Genomic DNA, 21,296 nt, shown 5'->3' on the forward strand with positions numbered 1-21,296 from the left:
TTTTTCAGGACTAGTCTACCGCTTGTTCATGTAGATACTTATGAGAGCTCTGTGTAGTCATATTGACTTTGTGATTATTTGTTATGTGACTCAGAGTAATAGGGTCCTAACTAGTGACCCAGGAAGGAAGAAGTAACAGAAGAGAAAATCATGGAAGAAAGGTGAGCCACTGGGGATGAATAATGCGATACACGGGGAACACTGAACTGACACCCTGCTTAGTAGCACTTCCTTTCGGCCTAGGGCCCACTATCTGGAAGGCAGTTGCAGCTGATGCATTCTCAGGTGTTGCTTTTCCAGTCACTCCTGTTATGATTACTCTGTCTTTTAAGAGGCCAACACCCATCAGTCACCTCACACGCTTGACAAGCTTGCTGGTTTGCGCTGGGCTTGCTGGGGCTGCCAGGCAATGTGTTGCTTAGTGCTTTTGTGAGTTGGGTGCATGGATCTTAGAGAATTATTTTGAAATCTGTAGTAACCTTCTGATGATTATAGTTTTTTATACTCTTCCTAAGTCCCTGTGGATGATCCTTGTTCCATCTAGGTGTTGGTGAGACACTGAGTAGGCAGTGGCACCCGCAATACAGATCACATTTCAGCCCCCATGTCCTAGAGCTGCAGAATTTAGCTTAAATGATGCAAAGGCTTTATGAGAATGGTAGATGATGATGATAACTGACGATTAAGTGCACTTTCTTCATAGCCTTTTAGGAAAAATTATAACAAAATTTCTCATATCCTTTTGTTTTTTGCTGTCATAATAGCTCTTCGTAGGCTTGCGTAGGCTTTGTACTAGAGCAGAGAAAAAAGGCAGCAGGATCTTGGATAAAGAAACCACTGAAATTGTCCTGGGAAAAGGTTGCAGAGGTTATTGTTAACTACTGTATAGAAGAATTTCCATGAAAACCTACCAGCTCAGGCAAGAAACTACTTCTCTGCCCTGCTGATGATAGAAAAATGGACTTTTTAGGAACCCTATTTAATTTGCTATTTCAGATTACTTTTGTTCTTTAACTCACTGTAGCTTCAAATAATGTGCTAGGATTATTAGAACTGGTGGATTTTTTTAAATCTTCCCTTCCCCCCACCCTCCCATACTTTTTGGTTTAGTTCTAATTGGTATTTATAAAAAATTTTATTTGTTTCAATTAGGACTGTGTTCTGCAAATTCCTGTTTACACTAGTGGCTCGACAGTGCTTGCCTCAGGGTACTTACGTGTGTGGTAGCTGTTCGCAGAACTGAGGTGTTTGCTTTTGTTTTCCCTTTAAGTAAGAGAGAGATTTTATTTTTTCATCAAACAGATTCAAGTCTCTGTCACCTGTTCCCTCAGGTCAGAATTGATCTGTCCTTGGGGTATTCGGTATATACTCAGTGTGATACGTGAGTTGTTCTATACAGCCCCTAAAACAGCATCAACAAAGAACAAAAAAAGAACCTTATACAGATAAAGGAATACTCTCAGCAGCCTCCACTTAACTATTAAGTGACCTTAGCTACTAGGATGCTATAGCCATAGCCCTTCTGAAATGGTGGGAGGATTTCAGGAAAGCAGGTTAATTCTTGTGGACACTGAGACCTGATCCAAAACCCATCAGAATGAATGAGACTGCTCCCAGTGAGTGTAGTGGGTTTTGCTCAGCCATATCCTGCTGGTGTATTGAGGCAGAATCTTGATGGCTGTGCTTCTGCATAGTAATAGCGTATGAAGCTGTGCTCTCATCATGACAACAGACCTGGGGGAAGCAGTGCCCCTAGGAACCAGTGGCTCTGAGTTGCTGCTCATCTTTGATTCTTAATGGGATAGGCGAGATGGCAACAGCCAACTCTATCCAGAGTTGAATAGTCTGGAAAACTTCATCTGTCCAGTGTGTGTGTATATATATACATATATGCTTCAGTGCTGTGCTTCAAATTCAGTGATTCGAAAGAGCAGTTCAGATAACAACGCTGGTCAATGACAGACACCAGGACACAATTCTTTTAATGCCTTGTGGCTTTGTTACAAGGACTGGTTCTTCCATTTTCTTCCACAACATTTTTGCTCTTTTGCTACCTAGCTGCTGTTCTAATGGCACAGCCTGTCACATGCTTCTTAGCAGAATACTAGCTGTTGTCCTCTTCAGCATCCCACATCTTTCATTTCAACATCCTTTATTGTATATATGTGTGTATACATATATGTATATATGTGTGTGTATATATATATAGATGTGTTAGTTACAGTTCACACTGAGTAATTTATATGCTGAATCTAAGAATGTTAACATTTCTCATGTTTGCCTTTTGGAATGATTTTTTCTTATTGGAAAACCCTTGAGTATATTGATCTTGTGGCATTCAGGCAATCCTCGTACAGAGATCTAAATTTTCCCCGTACATATGTGAGTAGCGTAGAACACTGAACAGAGATCTGGAAGAAACAAGGCTTAGAGAAATCCAACCAAAGTAGAAGATGAAGGAAAACTGAGCAGAAATCTAGAAGAAAGGGGGCTGAGGGAGGTAAGGACTGCAAATGCACATGGGCAATTGCAGCATGAAGCAGTGATTCGAAAAACACATATCATCACTAACAAAGAGGAAGATCTTGCTTTAGAAATAGATGTGAGAAAGATTCCTCCTACAGCAGGCACACAAAGTTTTCGTCTTCCCACTCACGCCACTGCTCCAACAGCCTGCAGCTCTGTTTGCATCCTGCAGTTTGCATTCTCAGTTGAGTGAGGTTGGAGACTGAAAGTTGCAGTAGGGAAAAGTGTGTTTGCTGAACCACTGCCCAGGACAGCGTGATCCACTGATATGATGCTGAAAGAAATCCTTTCCAACCTAGCTCCAGTCTCCTGCTTTCCTTGTTTCAGGTGAAAAAGGGTTGTGAGTAGATATATAATAAATAATAAAACAAAAGATTGTCAGTGCTTCTTATTGGATGGGTACCTTAAACATATTCATCCCAGGCAGCTATAACCTAAGCAGTCAAATTCAGCTCAAGTAGAAGTTGAATTTGGCCCATTGTCTCTCCTTCACACCCACATCACAAATAAAAGCTGCAGGTTTTGAGGGCCGGGTGGGAGGGAGGAGGTGGGAAAGCCACTAGAGTGTGGTATTGCATTGACAGCTGACAGGCATTCCTTGGAAACTTGTGCTTCTCATCACTTCTGGATATAGCAGTATGACACATCACTGGGAGACATGATACAGTATGTCAGGAGTGGGACATCATGATGAGCATGGGATCTTTATGGAGGGGATATAGAACATTGCTGGCTTCTGGTCGTGGGGTGGGAGCCAGCAATACAAACCTGAAAACTGGCTTGTAATCTTCAAAAACTTCGATTTTGGCAGAAGTTACATTCGTAGGGGTCATTTCAACTCAGAATGATATTTACTTCCAGTTGTTCTGTGAATAACTTTGGACCCTGTTTGTCTGCGACAGAAACTGAGGTAAACAGAAGGGCTTCTACTATCTGCTAAGTAGGCTACACATAAGTCGTTTTTAGTCTTTTCTACTTGAATAACAATATTTACATTGCTCTTTCCTCCAGAAAGAGGCTTGGGCCGCTTACAGGAGACGTGCGAGTGTCTTTCATTCTCACTGTGCTGCAGTTAGCCCTGTGCTAGAGCCAAGCTGCTGCTTAGCAGTGTGCGGTAGCAATCTGGAATGACTTAAGGCAAATAATGTAGAGTATGATACCACAGGGGCATATAAACCTGCAGAAGGGATTTATTAAACTGTAACTTAACTGGAGCTAGTGACATCTGTAGAGTTTCAGCAAGTACATCTGAGTCTTCATGATTCTCTCACATCCACAACTTTCTTTGAATGCTTCCTCTTGCTCGCACAGTATGTTTACGAAAGTATTACTGCTGCATGGGAAACTTGGATCTGACCAAGAGTGACTTCAGCTTGAACTGCTTTCAAAACCAAGAGAAGTTAAAAAGGAAAGCAATCTTATTTCAGAATAAGTGCTCCCGTATGGAGATTATATTTTGTCAGTTCAAGTTGCAGCATAACTTAAAACTTCCCTGAGGAGAAATAAATCCCGAAAAGAAATACTACTTGCATCTGTGAGTTCGTATATCCTCCTGGTACGTGGTAAGGCAGCCACCCAATTTTGCCCTCACGCAATGACCAATACTGCTATAACTGAACAAATCTGGAGAAGGGGGGCCAGGTCAAAGTGTGATCTAGAGGGCTATGTTTTGGCTGTGTTTCATTACTTGCAGTTTTACTTTGTGTTTTGCGCTTCTGTAGAAGTGTAGTACAGAATATAGTAAAAAAAACAAGGTACTTAAAGCATCTAAATCATCAGATCAATATCCCTGCTAGAGAAAACACGCTTATTTTGATGGTAGGTTCTGTTTCAGGTGTACAGCAATGACCTAGTGTGGGTTTCAATGAAATCAATGCCTCCCGTTGATTTTGATGATGCCCAGTTAGGCCAATGATAAGGACTTCTGTAAATCCAGCCTAACCGCCAACAATACTTGATCCCAGCACAAAAAACCTCAGCACTGAACTGCTGTGCGTAGCCACTGCGTGCTGTTACGAGCTCCTTTGTTTTTCTCCAGCATGGTGTCATGTCCTAGTGATGGAAGAAATGAGCCTGCCTTCCTTGTTTGTGGTGTACTTTAGGATTCCTCGGCATATAACGTGCATGCTAGCGGGCTGTGGTTCTAACTTGACAGGGTTTTAGTTGCAAAGGATGAGACTTCTTCACTCTAATTCTTTTTTTGTTCCTTCACCTTTCTGCCTCTTTGGTGGAGCACTCAGCTGCTGTTTGTGAGCAGCTGCTCTGTTTCCCTGTCGGCCTGGAGCAGTATCCAGACAACTGCGCTGTGGGACGGCCAAGGTGGCCAGAGCAGTGACCAGCTTTGTTAAAAAGTAACAAGATTGGGAAAGAGAGGAGGGAGTGGGAAAATCTGTGACCTGGAATAAATTGTACAGCACACCGCTAACAAGCGCTGCCAGGGCGCTGAGTGAACTATGAGCCTGATTAGAGATGTGTGTTCTGTGCACTTCATACGATGAGACTCACTTGTTGACTTGGTGAAAGCTGTTAATCGTGACGTGATGCTGAAAGCCTCTGGGAAAGGAAATACTGCTGACGGTGGCAAACTGCTCATGTTTATGTCTCATGGAAACTTAAATATGCGTAAGTGTAGTTTCAGCGTCTGCTCCCTGCATGACTCAGATGTAGAGAGAGAGGGCCAGGTGTGGCTCAGAACAGGCCTGTGGTGTGCTGCATGACTCTTATTTTTCTATAGACAGCTTTCTTGTGGATGGTGGAGCATTATATTTGACTATGTACGCCTGTTATTTTTACGAGTGTATTTTTCCAGAGATGACTGCTGTGTTTGTTTTATGGTTCTGCCTTTGAGTGCTTACAAATTAGGGAGGAGCAATTCAGTGTGCTTGAAGCTATATGATTTGTCAGGATTTCAGATTTTGCCCAATTTAATATTTCTTTTCTTTGCATTCCAGAAAAAGGCATGGCATACAATTAAAACCATGGTTAACTTACCAGTGATTAGCCCCTTCAAGAAACGCTACTCATGGGTTCAGCTGGCTGGGCATACAGGTGAGATGAGTATCTTCAATGTTTTTGTCTCTGGAATGTGGTATGGAATCATTCATTTTTACTAACTGAGTAGCCCATATGTTACTTCCCTAGCTGAAAGCGTTGCTGTCCTTGCCTTTACGCACCCCGGCCTTGACAAGGACAGGTTTTCTAATGCCAACCCCAAACCCTCGGCGTGAATGTAAGCCCGTGAGAGGAAAGCAAATATGGTTACAATTGATTTGGTGGCCAGGTGTTTGCATAGTGAGGATTGTCGTTATTCATTATATGCATGCAAGAAGCAGCTCAGTCAGCTAATTCTAATTTTGTATCAGTAGAAGTTAGTCGGTGTGCTCCTGATATAGGATTACTTTCACTGGCAAACTTAAACACACAGACAAAAAAAAAACAAACAGAAAAAAGAACAATCCAATAAGGAGAAGTCATCAGGTTTGCTTCTCTTACGCTTCATTTAATTCTTATGCAGCCCTTGTTCCCTATGTGCCAGTGTGGGGTTTATTAGTACACATGTGGGCAGGCGCCTACGCTGCATCGTGCTTTAATGCAGTACTGGAACCAGCTCTTTGTACGTTAATGCATTAATGTAGTGCACTTAAAAGCTGTGCAGAGAGATTTATGTAGTCCTAGAAATGGAGTAGCTGCATTTGCATAGTGGTGTACTGACCTGTATCACGCAGTGCCAAGATGACCCAGTCTTACTGTAGTTTCTATCACAGTGTGTCTGGGGTTGGCTTGATCTGTGTAGAGTGCTGCACTGAACACGTGTGTAATCATAACCCTTTGAGTGCTTGTGCAGGGTGTAAGAAGAGTCTTGTGAGGTTACCAAAGTTAATTAGGAGAGATACCATTCCTGTTTGCTTTTGATAGTTTTCTGTGGTTGCATTTAGTCCATCATTTTTGCAGCTGTTCTTCTATGACATGACAAGTTTTTTCTAAACTAAAACTTGTGCCATTGTCACCCTAGCCCTTCTAATGAGCCAGTGCCGGTTCTAGAATTTGTCAGCAGTGAATCAGTTTGCAAGATCGTGCTGCAACAGAAGTACAGTGCTAGGCACAGGTTTAATGAGGCTCCTGCTTTGGGGCCTATTTTATGTTGTGAAGATTAAATAAAGAGTACCTGCGAATGAAACATGTACTTTTCTCAGATGTTATTGGCAGGCTGCAAATTCCACAGCTGGAGTGTAATGGCTGCTTTTATCTTGGCCTATGCACACTCTTTCATTTGTACTGGATACCGTTCAGACCCGTGGCTGTAAAAACAATTGCGCTGCAGGCTGTACCTGCAGATCAGCAGAGCTCCCTGGAGCAGACACAGTACCCAGGTGTATGTGCGTGTGCAGTCACAGACTATACGTGTAGGAAGGGCAGTGCTTGGCTTCATGATCACTGATGGACTGCGCTGCTTCGGTATGTACACGCTCAGCAGGTGTTCCTTATGTGAGAATTGAGGACGAAGCCAACACTGGCAGTGTTATGCAGCTTTAAAAGAGCCTGTCAGAGCATTAAGGAAGTATGGCTTGTGGTTTCTTCTTGTACGTTTTAGTAAGTATAGTAATGTTTAATATCCTAACAAAGAGTTTAGTATGGAGAAAAAAAAAAGGTCTGGAGCAGCTGCATTCCTTAAAGCCATAAATTCCGATGTGGGACTGTATCCAAGTGGATTTTCCCTGCCAACGACTATGTTTGCCCTGGGTGTTTTATTTTTATGAGAAGCATGTTATCTTTTCTTGTTCAGGGAAAGTATCTGGTGTCATGCTGCTGAGGTAGATGAGGCTGGAGTAGTGGGGGAAGGTGTTTTTCCCTTTTGCAAGTCAGGCTTTTCAGCATGTGTTTGGTTTTCTTTTTAGGGAGTTTCAAGGCAGCTGATAGTGGTAAGATTCTCAAGCGCTTTTCAGAGAATGAAAAGGAATGTTTTGAGCGATTGATGAAAGACCCACTGCGATCCTGCGTCCCTTGCTTCCATGGTGTGGTGGAGAGAGATGGGGAGAGCTACATTCAGCTGGATGACTTGCTTACTGATTTTGAAGGGCCGTGTGTGATGGACTGTAAGATGGGGATCAGGTGAGACATGAAAGAGAATGTGTTCTTTAACCTAAATGCGTTTGCAGGAGGCAAGGGGAGGGGTGATGTGGTCATGCTATGTCTTGGAGAAGCTTGGTAACAGTTCTGGAGCCTTGGGATTCAGTCCAGACAACCTGTTGTCGGTTTGACAGTTGCCTTGTGCAGCCTGAGGAGACCACATCCCATTGGTGCCCGATTGTACATGGGTTCTGGAAACTGAGTGATCTGTAGGCTAAACATGACCCACATCAAGATATTCTCAGTGGTGATTTAGGACAAAGTTTCTCTGCAATGACCTGATTAAGCATGGAGAAAAAATTAGGTGATTCACTCGCTGCCAGTTCATTTAATCTTTGCCTATGCAGTGATTCAAAAAACCCTATGAAGATTAAAATTCCCATCTGTGAGTGTGAGTGACTGAATACCAATACAAAAGCCCATTTCCAAAGCTTGAGCGAATCTTCAGTGATATTAATCTTCTCCGTGGAGAAGTGTTGACTGTCTACCCAGGACTGATTGTTTTCCCCACTCTGACATCTGTGTGATGTTATCACCTTGTTCTTCAGATTCTCACTTTCTTTTCCTTTTCCATTTTCCTTGTCTTGTGTATGATTTAGGAGGAAACCTCAAATAAGTTATCTAAGCATAACAAATAGATACAGAATCTGTTGATGGCCTCAAGTAACAATACAGAGAGGTAGAAACTGTTATAGTAATCTTTTGGGTGCCAAATCAGATGCTCAGTTACTGTCATAAGTAGGCAATTTATGGGGATGAGACAAGCCTTTTCAAATAGACATAGAAACTTAAGTGAACTGTGCTAAATCTGAGTAGAAATTTGTAGCTCTGGTATGCCCAGAAGAAAGGGAAGAAGGATTGGCAGCAGTACATATTGTGTTCGCAGTAGTCGACACTCAGGTAATGAGTGACAGCATCTCTTAAACAACAATCCAGCTTATTTTACACTGGGATTAAGAATGTACACTCCAGACACCTGACAAAGTGCAGACTTGTGGAGAGGGACAAGTTTCAGGGTCCAGTGGAATGCAGAGAACATGGATAGTGCCTTTTTAATGGCTGCCAAGACTGAGTGATAAAAGCAAAGTGCAGAAGTGTTGTCTTCCCTTTCTTAGTTACTTCTTTTGGTTTGGAGCTACAATTCCTCAGATAATGTGCTCTAACTCTTTTTACTATTTGAAGAGTCTTTCTGTCCTTTACTCTCTGAAACATTACATAGAACCTTATTTGCTTTTTGAGGCTTGAAAAAATGCGTAACTGAAGTTTTTCTTGAGGAGAGAGAAGCCAGTAAGACTTCAGCCGGCCGCTTTGCTTTTGATTTCATTGCAAGTGATCTGTCTTAACTGTCGTCTGAAAATAAAGTTGTATGTCTTGGCAGAATAGTAATTCAGCATTTTTGCATTCTTGTAAGCAGGACATAAGAATAATGTGTAATTGTAAGGTAAATGTATGGTTAGAACAAGAAGTGAACGAGACAAAAAAATACTGATTCCTGCTATAGTTTCACTAAATAAGCATGTATGGTCACTAGTTCATCCTATATTTTCGCCAAATGCAAAACTGGGGTAATGATAATACTTTCCTGGCTGACTGAAGTTGTAAAAATGAAGTTGGGAAGTTCTTGCAGCTTTGCTGAGATGTGATGTCTTTGCAGGACGTACCTGGAAGAAGAGTTGACTAAAGCCCGTGAGAAACCAAAGCTGCGTAAAGACATGTACAAGAAAATGATTGAAGTGGATCCTCTTGCTCCCACAGCTGAAGAGAATGCTCAGCATGCTGTCACCAAGCCCCGATACATGCAGTGGAGGGAAACGATCAGCTCTAGTGCCAACCTGGGCTTCAGGATTGAAGGGATTAAGGTATTAGTTCTGCTTCTGCCTGTTCTTGGTGACTGAACTTCGGTTTGTTGATTAATCAAAACACTAACGTAGCATTAGTAACCAGATTTTCTAAAGGACTCTCTGAAAATGCGTTAATTGTATCCATGAAGTTCAATGTATTGTTGCTTTAAAGTATTAATTGCAATTATAACAGTAGTGTCAAGTAAGGTAAGCATCAAATGCATATCAGCCACGCTTAGTTCAACCACAGAGATATTGCAGGAATGAGCCAAGCAGGTACACAGTGTGGATACAAAAAAAAGGAAGCTGATTTAAGGAGGAATTCAGACCTGATTAAATCACTGCCTCTCCCCCATGCGTTTGCTTATTTATATCCAATTATATTCAATTTAAATCACAGAAGAGAGGTTTTGTTCCAGTTATACTTATTTGCAAGGCAAGTTAAAAGCATTGCAATCATGAAATTATCAAGGTTGGGAAAGACCTCCAAGATCATCCAGTCCAACCATCCATCCATCACCAATATTTCCCATGAAACCATGCCCCTCAGTACAACATCTACACGTTTCTTGAGCACCTCCAGGGACAGTGACACCACCACCTCCCTGGGCAGCCCGTTCCAGCATCCAACCACTCTTTCAGAGAAGAATTTTTTCCAAACATCCAACCTGAATCTCCCCTGGTGCAACTGGAGGCCATTCCCTCTAGTCCTATCACTAGTTACATGGGAGAGGCCGACCCCCATTTAGCTAGGTACTAGCTAGGATAGAGGAAATGTCTTTTACTTCTAGGAACATGACAGTATCCAGTATAGATGGAGCTGGAATAAAGCCCAAAAATACAGTGATAAAATTTGCCCATCAACAAAATCCATCTGCTGTTCTTGATGGATGAATTTGTGTCCCTATACCATTTCTAGGATACTGCCTTACAGCCTCAAAAGAATCTTTGCAATTTTCTTTCCTACCCATCAATGACTTACATTTGTTGTGCCTCATGGCAATCAGATACCTGTCCAGAAACCCTTAGGACCTATGCTTAGAGTATCACCAACCTCACTAAGTAACTCAAGTGCTAAGGCTTCAGGGGGACCTTATTTATAGTGGCCTTCCAGTACCTGAAGGGGGCCTACAGGAAAGCTGAGGAGGGGCTTTTTAATAAGGGCGTGTACTGACAAGATGAGGGGAAATGACTTTAAACTGGAACAGGATAGATTTAGACTAGATATTAGGGAGAAATTCTTTACTGTGAGGATGATGAGACACTGGAACGGGTTGCCCAGTGAGGTTGTGGATGCCCCCTCCCTGGAAGCATTCAAGGCCAGGCTGGATGGGGCTTTGAGCAACCTGGTCAGAGGGAGGTGTCCCTGCCTATAGCAGGGGGTTGGAACTACATGATCTTAAAGGTCCCTTTTAATCCAAATCACTCTATGATTCTAACGCTGTCTCTGTCACAGCTAGCCTTAAATTAGTTTGCTTGGGTTTTGATAACTGTGTACTTGTAGCAGTACAGGGTTTGGTGAGGACAGCCCAAATACCCTACACTCTGCATGAGTACTTGCTAGCTGAAGCCCATGATGCTTTAAATTATAATTTGGATTTTGCATCTGTTTCATAGTTCTAGCACATAGGAAAAAGAAAGGAATAAAAGATGGTGACTCGCATGAGCAGAGTCTTTCTAACCATTCCAATCTTCTCTGCTTCCCTGTGTTGTCTTCTCCCTTCCTCGTTCACAGATTCTCCTGCTGTGCTGCTACAGGAACTAGTCCTTCCAGCTCATGCTGTGCTTGGCCCCCTGTATGCTGTGCCACCCACTCCTGGCTGTTAGACACAGGCATTCTCATGCAGGAACTGTCTGAGTGGTAGATGGTCTGGCTCTAATCCCACCAGTATACTTTGTCTTACCCTTCAGCCATATAATGACGTTGTCCAAGATACCTGTTTCATTCCTGTGCCACTTAAGTCCTTGAATGCTCTCTGTAATTGAATCAGAAACCCAGATGATCTCAAGACTTTTTTGTGTATGTTCTTGGGAAGATCTTTGGTCAATGTAGAAGACTTACATGTATGTTGAGTCCCGAAGAGTGACTGAGCTAGGGGAGTATAGGTGAGCTCCTCCTGGCTCGTTCTTTGTGATTTGGCCGGCTGTCAGAGGTGGGAAGGAGCAGTATGGCACACAGACTGCATGATGTTTCCCTCTGTTGAGACAATGCTGTAACTGTGCAAAACGGGACACAAATAATCCTTTTTTTAAGCACAAGAAATACTTTGGAGTACTCCAGTGCATTTCCTTTTCCTCTTTCTATGGTGTTATGAGGGATGTAGGTAGGCATTATTCTTCTATTTTTGTATGTGGAAAAGGGGTGGCAAAAGTTTTTCAAGCAATACAGCTAGTCAGTATTCCCAAAACTGCTTCACTGTAGCTGAACTCTATGTCCCATTTTGTATATTTACAGAGGATCAAAGCCATGCTGCACAAGTCCCCATTTTGAGAGGAAAGCCTACGAGGATCAGTGATGTCAGCAAGTTGTTGATGCGGGGAAAAAGAGTTTTTTTGCCCTGAATACACTGTTAACTCAGGAATTAGGTCAGCAGATATGTTGGGCTTGGTCATTCAAAAATATTCCAGCTTTGTGACTGCTAGAGTAAGGAGCAGAAGTGAAGAACATGAATTCACAGAAGCTCCTCTGTGAAGGGGCTCACTGTAAATAGGATTCAGTCCACCTCCCAAAGGGACTGTCTGAAGGCTTGGCCTTGCAAATGTCATCTCTTCAACACTAAGCTAATAGTTTTGCAGAGTTATGCATGGAGCTGAGGATCAGGCGTTCTCGCTTCCCATTCTGTCAGTGAATCTCTCTGCAGTTTCAAAAGTTACCTTTCCTTTGGTACCGTTCTTTTAGCTGTCATTTGTGACAGACATTTTCCCTGGAGGACAGCAGATTTGATTCAGTAATCTTTGTTAAATCCATTTAGGTCACAACCTTAACCCAGAGCCCTTTAAGGGAAGTCTGCAGAGTAACGTGAGCAAGACCACACAGGTTTAGATTGGTAGCAATATTTTATTGAGCAGCCCAAGTTACTCTCCTGCTAGCTGTGTCATTGTCCCATCTAGTGAGGAGTGCTGCAAATGGCACACTGGCTGCGCAGTGCAACAGATGGCTGTGCTGTGCAGGAGCTGACAAAAGTGTGACCTCAGGGAGCAAGTCGGGCAAGTGTCTTCTGGGGATCAGGTACACCCAGAGCTGTTGCAAGGACCTGCAACAGAATATGAGGGATGGGGCAGTTCAAAGCCTGTACTGATGCTTACAGCAAGAAAAGACAGGTAGTAGTTATGTTTCCTGTCAACCACTGCAAAGAAATAAAATCACAAGAATATTTCTAAATAACAAGGAAACAAGCCACTAGCGTGTCCAGATGTAAAGGAAAAAAGAAGGGAAAACACAGCAGCTCTTGCAGAATTTGTTCTGGGATTTAGGGCATGGGGAGAGATGATTTTTAAAATAACCTTCCCCCAGAGAAGAGATAGAAGTCATCAGACTGAACTCCATATTTCTATCTGCTGTTGAGTTTTATCGTACCTCAGATCAGGCGGCTCCTCGCTTTCACTGCCTGCCTGCTGAACTTCTTTTGCTTAACTTACACATCTCCTTGGGCTGACGTGCCACACTTGTATCTGGCCCGTGGCCTTGGTATAAAATTCTCTTTTTTCTCCTCCTAAAATGTCTGGTAGGTGGGAGGTTCTTCAGCATGGCTTTGCCATTCAGTTACTTCACTGCATGACTGATCTGAAAATTTAGTACTATTTAATTTTTTTTAATATATGTTCTAGAGGCTCCAGTTCTGCTGTGAAATAAAAAGCATTTCACCTTCTGAGACTGGAGCAGAATTTAACTAGTTTTGTTGCAGTGACAGTGTGTTGAAGGGAACGTATTTGGATGACCTATTAATTTAATCCTGTAAAGGAATAATGGAAATGTGGGATTTCATTGGACTGATACAATGGAGAGAAATATAGTTGGATAATCTTCCAGGCTTTTGGTAGATACAGGTGGCCAAATGCAAAAATGCCTGTATTTCACATGCCTATCTTAAAGCTTTTATTTGTGTCTTTTCACATGAGGGATGTTCTTGGAGAGGCGTGTACTCATGCAGTCTGTGTTGACAGATGTCACAGATTCATGCACTGCTCTTAGTTACTTGTAGCCTCACAAGCACAAACTGGCCATTACCAATGCACAAAAAGATTTTATCTATTTTAGTAGCAGGGTGCTTCTGTATTCAGCTATATTGTTAGCATAAAAGTACTCTGAATTTTTCCAGGACCCTGTCTGCTACAAGCATGTTCATGCTGTCTTTTGCCAAAATTTACTCATCTGCATTGTCACTGTTAGCATTTGTATCACTGCAAATCTTGAGTTGTTCTTGTCTGGAACTAGCTTTCCGTTTGGTGACGTCTAGGTTACGTTAATGTAAAGGTATTTTGGGAATGGAGAGTCTCAACTACAATTCTTTTGTTTCCCCATTGAAAAACAAAGTCAACAAAAAACTAAACAGGAAAAGAAAACAAAAAAAACTGGTACAATTGGGCTTGAAATGGTCCCCTTATGCCTCCCCCCCAAGTCAGGGTTTGGCTACGTCAGGCTTGTTAAGAAGACAACTAAAGAGGTCACTGTGGTTTGCCCCATTGAACCTTTGCACTGCTACTACTGAGATGTGAGGAAAACCTTTCTGCAGGCTGGTAATACCGTGAGGTTTGGGGTTTTTTGGTTTTTCTTTTTTTTTAACTACATTCAACAGGAAATGAAGTGCCATTTCAGGTTATCCTATCAGCTTTGTTTATTTTCCACCTCTTGCTTGAAGAGAGGTTTATCTCCTCTCTTCCTGTTAGACTACTTACTTTCATCTGGTTAGCGAGAGCTGAGCTGCTGTTGGTTCCAGAGGATTGGCTGATGAGAGGAGTGAAATGTGGTATAAATTGTGTTTTTGTGCAGAAGGCAGATGGAACATGCAACACAAACTTCAAAACTACGAAGACACAGGAGCAAGTTCTCCAGGTTTTTGTGGAGTTCATTGAGGGCAACACGACTATTCTGGTGAGTCTGAACTCTCCATGTTCAGTGATCTTTGACCCATTCAACTTACTTGAGGGCCATACTTCCTCTGGTACAAGAAAGATTAAACTGCCAGGGAAGAACAGGATAGGACTTCCAGTCCCACTGAGTAGATGGAGTGGACATGAAGACTTGCTGGGCAGTGAGCAATGGTTGGCTGAGACCTGTTCTGGCAGCTCTTGCCATGAGTTCCTCAGGTTTCTCATGCTAGCCAAAAATCAAACTTGTGGCTTGCCACCAGTCTCCACTGGAAATGTAAGATGTATCAGAAGGATGATGATTTATTAACAAGGATTGTGCTGGCAGAAAACTTGTGATTTGGAATTCATTCTAGAGAGAAGAAAACCAAAGCATGATGACGGGAAGTGAGATTGGTGGCTGGCTCTGCTTATGTGTGAGACTTGCCTCAAAGAGCAATTGCTGTTCGCTGCTTCATGGTTTTTCAGGGGAAGCACAACAGGCATGTGGTAGATGTCATAACGTGTCTCTCTTGTCTTCAGAACTTCAAAAGATGCCATAGTGTTTTGTTGCAGTGTAGAAGCCATTATGAGGAAAGATTAGCCACCCAGGAGCAGTATGCTTGGTAATACAGGACAGCATTAAAAATGCATACTAGAGCTTTATGTGTTGATTTTCCACCCTTATATGTTTGGAGCTTCCTTGTCTCTCTAACACCAGCTCATTCTCTTTCCACTGTGATGAAATGAAAGATTCTTCATTGCTTGAAACTTTTATCTTTAATGGAAAAAATATTAAAAAAAAAAGGAAAAAGAAAAGATGCGTTATAGCATTTGGCTGCAGAGCAGACTTTATTATTGCATCCAAAGCAAGACAGATAAGTATGCTTGGTGTGATGCATGCGGCAGAGGAACTCTGTTCTATTCTTTTGCAACGGAAGCCTGTTGAAGTGTATTTTCAGATTTACTTTCAAATGATGGCCCTGTTTTGAAGGCCTTCTAGTCTAAAATTAACAATCTCTTTGTTATATTGGTTCTTGTAAGCAGAATGTCTTCATTCATTCTCTGCCTGTTTCTGTGTTCTTTCTTCTGTCGTCACCCTCCAGAAAAAATACCTCAAGCGTCTGCAGGAAATTCATATCATTCTTGAATCCTCAGACTTCTTCAAGCGACATGAGGTGAGCAGTGAGTGTAATGCTGTGTGAAGGTGTAGTGCTGCTGCTTTTGGTCATTCACATGTACTTCAGAATAGCCTACTGTATTATTAGAAAGGAGTTTGTGGTAGAAGAAAACTAATGTGTTCACAGTACAGGTAACTCAAAGCCTTCATCACAAGGATACAGGAATAACAGATCTTTAAGAATAATGAATCCTCTCATCTTTATAGCATACCATCACTTTGAGCTCTGGGCCGCTGTTGGGAATAGTTTAGTAGTACCAGTTCCCTGCCATTTCTCTAATTTCAATGTGTTGCAGTGGGAACACTTACAGGGAATTGGTAACGTGGAAGCTTGCATTTGGTACCTTAGAATCCTGTTGTATTTAGACAATCAAGTCTTTATCAAAATACTGGATTTGCGTTGAATCTGTATAATTCTGCTCTATGCGTTCTCCTTCTATGCTTTGCTGTAGAGAGGGCATCATTGGCATTTTAAGTTCTGCTTGTCATAGCTCAAGGTTTTGAGGTCAGACATTTTATTTTATCTTGTTGATATCCACTTGTCACCGGAGGCAATTTTGTTAATCATAGGCTATGGTCTTTCTTGGAAAATAGTTACTGGCATTTGCTCCATTGCTTGAATTGAGACCTGCTGCCAAGTGAGCGAGTGAACTGCTTTTCTTCCCTCTGCCTGCTGGGTCCCTTTTCTCAGCTGCCTGCCCATTTATATGTTACTGATTGATCTTGTTATATAAACGGTACATACAAACTGTAAATATGCGAGCAGAGTGGCCCTAAAGACTGTTGGGTCCCAGGTGAGAAGGTTGTCGTCTTAATGGGAGGCGTAAGTGAATGGAGAAGACCTAAAGCTACGCTTTTAACGTCATCTCAATCTGCGTTCCAGGTCGTTGGAAGTTCACTACTTTTTGTACATGATGGCAGTGGGAATGCCAATGTGTGGCTGATTGATTTTGGGAAGACCACCCTTCTTCCTGATGGGCAGACACTGGATCACAGGATCCCCTGGCAAGAAGGCAACAGGGAGGATGGGTACTTGCTGGGACTGGACAATTTGATTCGCATCTTGGAAAGCATCACTGAAAGATGAGTTGAAAGTGGCACAAAACTTACAGGGCTGCTTTGTAACTAACTTTCTTCTCTCCTGAGACCACTCAGAAGGAAACCTTTCTTTAACTAGTTCCCTCCAAACTCCTGAGGTCGTCACAGTGCAGAGGGAACTACATCCAGAACCCAGCAGCAAGTTATCAAAATGACTTTGCATCAGCCCTCTGTGAACGTAAATAACTAACTCCAGATTGTTCTGTATTGCACCAGCCTAATGTAAGACTGGTCCTCAGAGAATCGAGATCTCCATACTCAGGAATCACACCAGCATGAGTCAAGAGGTCTGTATGGTAAACCAGAATGATTCTGATTTCTGGTAAACTGATGGGACTTCCAGATTACCTCGTAGTGATCCAGAGCAAGTGCGTGGGAATTCAGGGGAGGAATAACAATTTTTCAGGGAACTGGATAGCTTTGAAAACAGCAGGAGTGTTTTTTTTCTTTTGCCCTGGTCCCAAGTCTTCTTGCTCCTGTGTATACTACAGGTTGGACTAACAACAGCTGCTGCATTGTGTTATAGGGGTACTTGAGGTGGAAACTGGTGATAATCAGAAGAAACCTGGAGCAAAGTGAGACAGCAGTTTGTAGTGGCTGTATGTGGTAACTGTTGTTGATTAGTCCTCCTCGTCCCCACCCTAGCCTCAATTCACTTCTGTCCAAGAACAGCCATTGCTTTTTATGTAGCCTCTCAGGAGATTACAGATACTCCAGGGAGAGAGTAGCAGCCTGTTGTCTCCAGAAACATTTGACTTTCAGACTGGGTGGGCTGTTGGAAAAGTGCCTAGCTTGGCAAGTTTGGCCTCTTGCAGCTGAACTACAGCTGTGAAAATCAGTGATAACACTCTAGCACTCAGACTGGGGAACTAAGGGGTTTTTCAAGGCATGCTCATTTTTAACGTAAAACCGCTGTACACATGCACATACATGCACACACTAGTAGCCAGCAACCAATGTGATCTTTTAAGATCGTGGTTTGACTGTCTTCTAATGCACATGAAAGAGGTGATTTCTTGGCCATGCTCCTATTCCCAAGTACAGTGCTGCCACTTAAGTGTGTAGACTTATATGTATAAGTATATAGATGTACTTATATACATATATACATACTTAAACTTATATAAAAGTGTATAGTGCAGCAATCAGGAAGGTGAAGTTTCTGCATTCACAGCATTACACTAATGATCATTCCTAGACATTCTTCCTCCAATGTATCAGCTGTTAACTCAGGGCAGTTTGAGGGAAGGAATGTCAGTGTATCACATCCCTTAGTCCCTACCTGGAATCACAGGGCCGCTTGTGGTTTACTCTTTTCTGCTGTGGCCCAGGCACAGCCACAGACAATTCACAGTGATTCACAGTGTTTAGATTAAAATCAAGAAAGACCGAAGTGATGCTTTTTCTTGTAATGGCTTCACATACCATCTCTGTTGGTTGCCTCTTGTCACTTTAACAGTTCTATAAATACTAACAGGATATAAAGGCTATCAGTATTCACCTGTTCACTTACATTCCATGTTTTAATAGAAATATACGTTGATATGTTGATGCAGTTTCCAAAATGAGGACAAGGCTTAGATTAGCGTTTGATTAATTCTCTTTTAACGTCTTAAGCTGGTAATGTACATCGATCAGAAACTGCTGTTTCTTGCCAGTGTCCTGTGCTCAGAAGAGATTCCAAGAACTTCAGGATCTATGAAGGTAACTCGGTGCTTTGGGGAGCAGCTCTTTCAAGAATAACTAACTGTGACCATGAGCAAAAATCCTGTAGAGTGTAGCACTGGATAGAATGCATCTATAACAGTTGTAATTAGAATCAAAGGGAAATCAGAGTTACTTTTGATAATCTGATCTCATAGTATAAGAGTCTGTTTAATAACTTTTTCATCACCTCTAAATGAAACATCAGTATTAAAAAGGCAATTGTGCCCTAAAGGTTAGAGGACATAGAATGTGTATCCTGTGGGAAATAGCGAGGTATGGAGACATTTCATTGTCAAACAAACAGAGGTTGTTTGAAACTGATAATTATTTTTGGAGTTCATTGCAAATTCAGACTTCTTCTGTGGCCTTCTAGAGTCCTTTTCAATTTTATTTTCGTGATAGTATGCTAATGAATTTTCCACTGTTTTTTCCAGAGGCTTTTTTAGCTATTTCAAAGAGTTTACACTTTTTTTTTTTAAGTTGTGGTGAGCTTTCAGTATTGAGCATGCATATTATAATTCCAGATGCCTCCTAACTTTGGAATTGCTATGAGATGACAGATTAATCTGGGGTGATTTTCATAAAATTAATTAAGAAAAAGTCTTCCTCCTTTCCTGCAGCCAGCAGGTAAACTATCAATCAGCTAGCAGTGCTTAAGGAGGAAAAAAAAATAAATACATCTCACAGGAGGGACCTTTAATAACAAGACCTTTTCTATAAGACTGCAGTTTCAGGACTTTAAAAAAAAAACAAAACTGGAAAATATTAAGTAAAGTATAATGAGACAGGGTGATACAAACAGTGGTTTGCCTAATTAACTTTCATAAGTCTTTTTTCTGTTAACACAGGTGAACCCTTTGCACCAGCGCAAGTTATTTTTTGGATGGGGGGTGGGATTTAGAGGGTCAAAGTTAGCTGTTACTCAAATGTCACTTGAGAATATGTCATGAACTTTTAGAATTAATGTCCTCTTGTTTTAAAGGAGTAGAAGCAGTGTAGTAGCAGTAGCTTCAAAAACCTGACTGCTGCCAGCACCTCAAAGGGTGGTTTGCAGAACCTAGTCTTGGATATAACTAACTAGGGAACCTGTTCAGTGCTGTGCAGTAGGTGAGAAGATGGGGGGGCTGAAAAAGAAAGGCTCAATGACAGCAGTCCTTGTTCTGGAAACTCATTCTAGATGCTAAATAGTTTAGCAAGTTTGTTTTGAAGTGACTCTTTGGCTTGTCAAAGGGCTAGAAAGGAAGAAACCACAATCTAACATTCTGCTGCTGTTACAGGAAAGGTGCAAAGGAAGGAGCTTTTCATTAGTAAAGGACAAGTGTAGGACTGCAAAGGTGAGGACTGGAGCTCTCGGGCTGGAGGCTGTGAGCTCATGAGCAAATTATCGCAGGGTAAGTTAGATAACCTTGATTCACATCAGAAGTCCCGGAGTGCCTCTTTGTGTACATTCACGTGCTACTGTGAGGAAGCAGCATAGCAGCTTTCTTTCACTATGAGTAAGTTGCCTTGAACAAGCTTACGTTTGTGCAAAATCAACATGCACAGGCATTTGCCATATAAGAGCTGATGCACAATAACCACGGCACTTGCTCACATACAAGTCCAAAACACAATTCTTTAAATGCTTCTGCTGAAATATTGCCTCACTCTGGAGACACTGAAATCACGTGTTTCCACAGCATGGTAAGGTAAGATACGCTTGTCCAGGTGCTGAGCAGCTAACCTCTGAGTTAGGCACCAAGGTCATTAAGCGTTCGGTACTGTAGCTGCTGCATGCCTGTGTAAATCTAGCAGTAGGACTTCTCTTCCCCAGCTTTGACAATGCCTTGTGTTTTGGCCTTGGGCAGCTCTCCTTCGCCTCAGTTTTGTTCCTGTTTTACAGATGGTAATAGTACCTCCTTACCTCATAGAATGGTATACAGCTGTACTTCTTTTTTTGCCTGCAAGATGCTGTGAGATTCTTTGGCGGAAGGTGCAATATAAAAAGAAGTACATGAAGAAATAGATAAGTTTAAAAATGATAGGTGTTAAGGTTCCCATGGATATACATTTGGATTACGTTTAACCAAAGTGATGCAAATTAAATGCCTCTGTATTTTACATGTGGAATGCTCACTTACCATCTGATTTAGTTCCAATGACAGGGAAAGATTTCAGTGGGATTTGAACTAAACACTTGAGTATCTCATAGGGCTCTTGCTTTTTTTTTTTTTTTTTCCTGGTATTGCTATCGTTATTATTTTGTTATTCTTACAGTACTGAGATCAAAGGGCCTGTATCATCAACAGTGCTTCTGTTCCGAACACTACAATGCAATGCTGACTGTGGTCACTTTTGACTGTATTGGCTGAGTGTTTGTTACTCTTAAGTGTGTATGCTAATAAATACATGAGACTGAAGGAAAAAAGGGCATTCATGGTGATTTGGTCACACAAGAATAATATTTTCTTAAAGAATTTCCCTACGCACAGAACAAAACCGAGTTATTTCAGCGTTTCTTGCGGTTTTAGGCTTTAGCATCTAGTATTTCCTAGAATAAAAATGGTTCTAAGACGTCTGGAAGGTAATGTTGCAACTTTGTTCCCAACACCACACAAAGTTTGACGGCTTTCTTAGAGGTAAGTTCTGTCTCAAAAATCCCATTCTTGCAGTATATTAAAAAACTAATGCATTAAAAAGTACTTTGCACACTCAGAGCAGTTAACTGTTTCCACAGGGCTGTCTTTTGTGGCAGCAGGGAATAAACGGTG

General features: G+C 41.8%; 1 protein-coding gene and 1 long non-coding RNA gene across 4 annotated transcripts in view; one reads left to right on the forward strand and one right to left on the reverse strand.

Moving 5' to 3' along the window:
• ITPKA (inositol-trisphosphate 3-kinase A) overlaps positions 1 to 21,296 on the forward strand; it is a 57,913-nt gene that overhangs the window by 26,118 nt on the left and 10,499 nt on the right. For 2 of the 3 annotated variants that reach the window (XM_021403681.1, XM_021403680.1), the window contains 6 exons: positions 5,478 to 5,574; positions 7,422 to 7,635; positions 9,308 to 9,512; positions 14,485 to 14,586; positions 15,668 to 15,739; positions 16,625 to 20,953. In XM_021403681.1, coding sequence (XP_021259356.1) covers positions 5,478 to 5,574; positions 7,422 to 7,635; positions 9,308 to 9,512; positions 14,485 to 14,586; positions 15,668 to 15,739; positions 16,625 to 16,828 — 894 coding nt within the window. In that variant the 3' untranslated portion in view covers positions 16,829 to 20,953. Of the gene's footprint in view, positions 1 to 5,477; positions 5,575 to 7,421; positions 7,636 to 9,307; positions 9,513 to 14,484; positions 14,587 to 15,667; positions 15,740 to 16,624; positions 20,954 to 21,296 lie in introns of those variants that run through there. The other variant, XR_002440831.1, reaches the window with a different exon arrangement.
• On the reverse strand, positions 12,533 to 15,661 carry LOC110402035. Its single transcript, XR_002440832.1, has 2 exons — positions 14,391 to 15,661; positions 12,533 to 12,748 (listed from the first exon to the last, which is right to left on the reverse strand). It is a non-coding gene; the product is annotated as an uncharacterized LOC110402035 (long non-coding RNA).

This window comes from Numida meleagris, chromosome 6 (genome assembly GCF_002078875.1).
Source record: "Numida meleagris isolate 19003 breed g44 Domestic line chromosome 6, NumMel1.0, whole genome shotgun sequence".
Taxonomy (NCBI): domain Eukaryota; kingdom Metazoa; phylum Chordata; class Aves; order Galliformes; family Numididae; genus Numida; species Numida meleagris.